We start from the raw sequence: 1,981 nt of genomic DNA, 5'->3' as shown, positions 1-1,981 counted from the left end.
GGGGACATCGCCCGGGCGCTGGGACCCTTCTACCACTCCTTCCTGGATGTCCTGGAGTTCAGGGTGAGCTGGGGCGCGCGGCGGGGGACAGAGCGGGGTTTCGGGGGGCAGCACTGGCATTTCAGACCTGGGGGGACAGAAGTGACGCGGTCCCTGTCCCGTCCCTGCCAGGACCACGTCTACGAGCTGCTGAACACCATCGATGCCAGCCAGTGCTTCTTCGACATCGTGAGTGGGGCGCAGGGGGTGTTCAGGAGGTACTTTGGGGGTGCCACGGCCGTGCCCGTGCGCTCACAGCTCTCCCCTCCTCAGCACGTCAACTACGACTTCACCAAGAGCTACCTGGACCTGGTTGTCACCTATGTGTCCCTCGTCCTGCTGCTGGCCCGCACCGAGGACCGCCGGCTGCTCATCGGCATGTACCACTGCGCCCACGAGATGAGCCACGGCACCAGGTGGGTCGGCTGTCCCCACCGGGGATGGCCCCACGGACTGTCCCCACTGGGGCTGGCCCCGAGGACCGTCCCCGACCCCCGTGCCACCGTCCTCGCAGTGACTCCAGCTTCGCCCGCCTGGGACAGATGGTGCTGGAGTACGACCACCCCCTCAAGAAGCTGATGGAGGAATTTGGGCCGCACACCAAGGTGGGATGGGGCTCCCCCCAGCCAGCGGGGCCACATCCTGCCCCGATCCATCCCACGGCCCCCCCCCGTGATGTCCCCCTGTCCCCCAGGCTGTCACCAGTGCCCTCCTGTCCCTCCATTTCCTCTTCGCCCGGAGGAACCAGGGGGCTGAGCAGTGGCGCAGCGACCAGCTCCTCAGCCTGCTCAGCACCGCCGGCACCATGCTCAGCCCTGCCAGCTCCGACACCGTGAGTGCCACTGCGCCGTGGGGACCGGGGCCGGTCCTGGGGGAGGCTGCAGGAGGGCTGAGGGCGGTGACACGGTGACGCCTGTGTCCCCAGATGGCCTGTGAGTACCTGTCCCTGGAGGTGATGGAGCGCTGGATCCTCAGTGAGTCCTTGCGGTGCCCGCGGGTCCCCAGCCCCACGCGGGCAGCCTGGCTCCCGGTTTCGGGCCGTCCCCCTGCCCTCTGTGGCCAGCACCTGCCCGCCTGACGGCTGTGCCCGCAGTGGGGTTCCTGGTGTGCCCGGGGGCCCTGAGCTCGTCCCCGCAGTGCCTGGAGCTGTGGCGGCAGGCGCTGCAGGGCTCACTCTACGTCACCCTCCTCCGCGACGAGACCCTCCAGGTCCACAAGGTCACCGAGGAGCTGCTCAGCAGCCTCAAGGGGTAACAGCCGTGCCGGCGCCGGGGCCACAGAGGGTGCCAGGGGGGTGCCGGGGTGGGTGCCAGGGGCTGGGGGCTTTGCCAGCAGCCCTGCTGGGTGCCAGGGGCTGCGCTGGGGTGCCAGGAGACTTCACAGGGTGCCAGGAGGTTGTGCTGGGTGCCGGGGGATTGCGCTGGGTGCCAGGGGCTGGGGGCTGTGCCAGGGCCTCTGTGGGGTGCCTGGGCCTCTCCTGGGTGCCGTGCTGGGTGCCGTGACTCTCTCGCAGGTACGGGAAGCGGGTGGCCGATCTCAAGGAGTGCAAGGAACACGCTGTGACTCACAGGTTGGGGACTCAGCGGGAGGACAGCGGGTCTGGAGGGGCTGGGGAGGGTCCCAGGGGTCCTGGAGAGCTGGGAGGTCCCAGGGCGTCCCAAAGGATGGGAAGGTCCTGGGGGTCCCATGAGTCCCAGAGAACTGTAGGGGTCCCAGGGGCTCCTGGGGGTGCCAGCACCCTTGGGAGGGGTGGCTGGGGTGCCCCGATCGGGTCCACATCGGCCCCGTGCCACAGCCCCCACCTTTGCCACGTGGTGCCTGCAATGTCTCCACTGGGTGAGTGGGGTGACTGGGGGGCGGTTGGGTGGCCCTGACCCTGACCCCCACCCTGACCCCCCCTGCAGCGGGTCCCTGCACCGGGGCCGGCGGGCGTACCTGCGCG

The 1,981-nt window shown here is 69.7% G+C and overlaps 1 protein-coding gene across 1 annotated transcript in view; it reads left to right on the top strand.

Annotated features, from left to right (window-relative positions):
• Window positions 1–1,981, top strand: part of LOC103894938 (nck-associated protein 1-like) — a gene marked incomplete at its 5' end in the record, with an annotated part of 55,366 nt that continues 53,385 nt past the window's right edge. The window contains 9 exons of the mRNA XM_009274420.1: window positions 1–63; window positions 172–228; window positions 313–455; window positions 554–644; window positions 734–871; window positions 965–1,013; window positions 1,133–1,289; window positions 1,553–1,609; window positions 1,944–1,976. Coding sequence (XP_009272695.1) covers window positions 1–63; window positions 172–228; window positions 313–455; window positions 554–644; window positions 734–871; window positions 965–1,013; window positions 1,133–1,289; window positions 1,553–1,609; window positions 1,944–1,976 — 788 coding nt within the window. The remainder of the gene's footprint in view (window positions 64–171; window positions 229–312; window positions 456–553; window positions 645–733; window positions 872–964; window positions 1,014–1,132; window positions 1,290–1,552; window positions 1,610–1,943; window positions 1,977–1,981) is intronic.

Source organism: Aptenodytes forsteri, unplaced genomic scaffold (genome assembly GCF_000699145.1).
Source record: "Aptenodytes forsteri isolate BGI_AS27 unplaced genomic scaffold, ASM69914v1 Scaffold64, whole genome shotgun sequence".
Classification (NCBI taxonomy): Eukaryota; Metazoa; Chordata; class Aves; order Sphenisciformes; family Spheniscidae; genus Aptenodytes; species Aptenodytes forsteri.
This window is presented reverse-complemented; position numbering and strand designations above follow the sequence as displayed.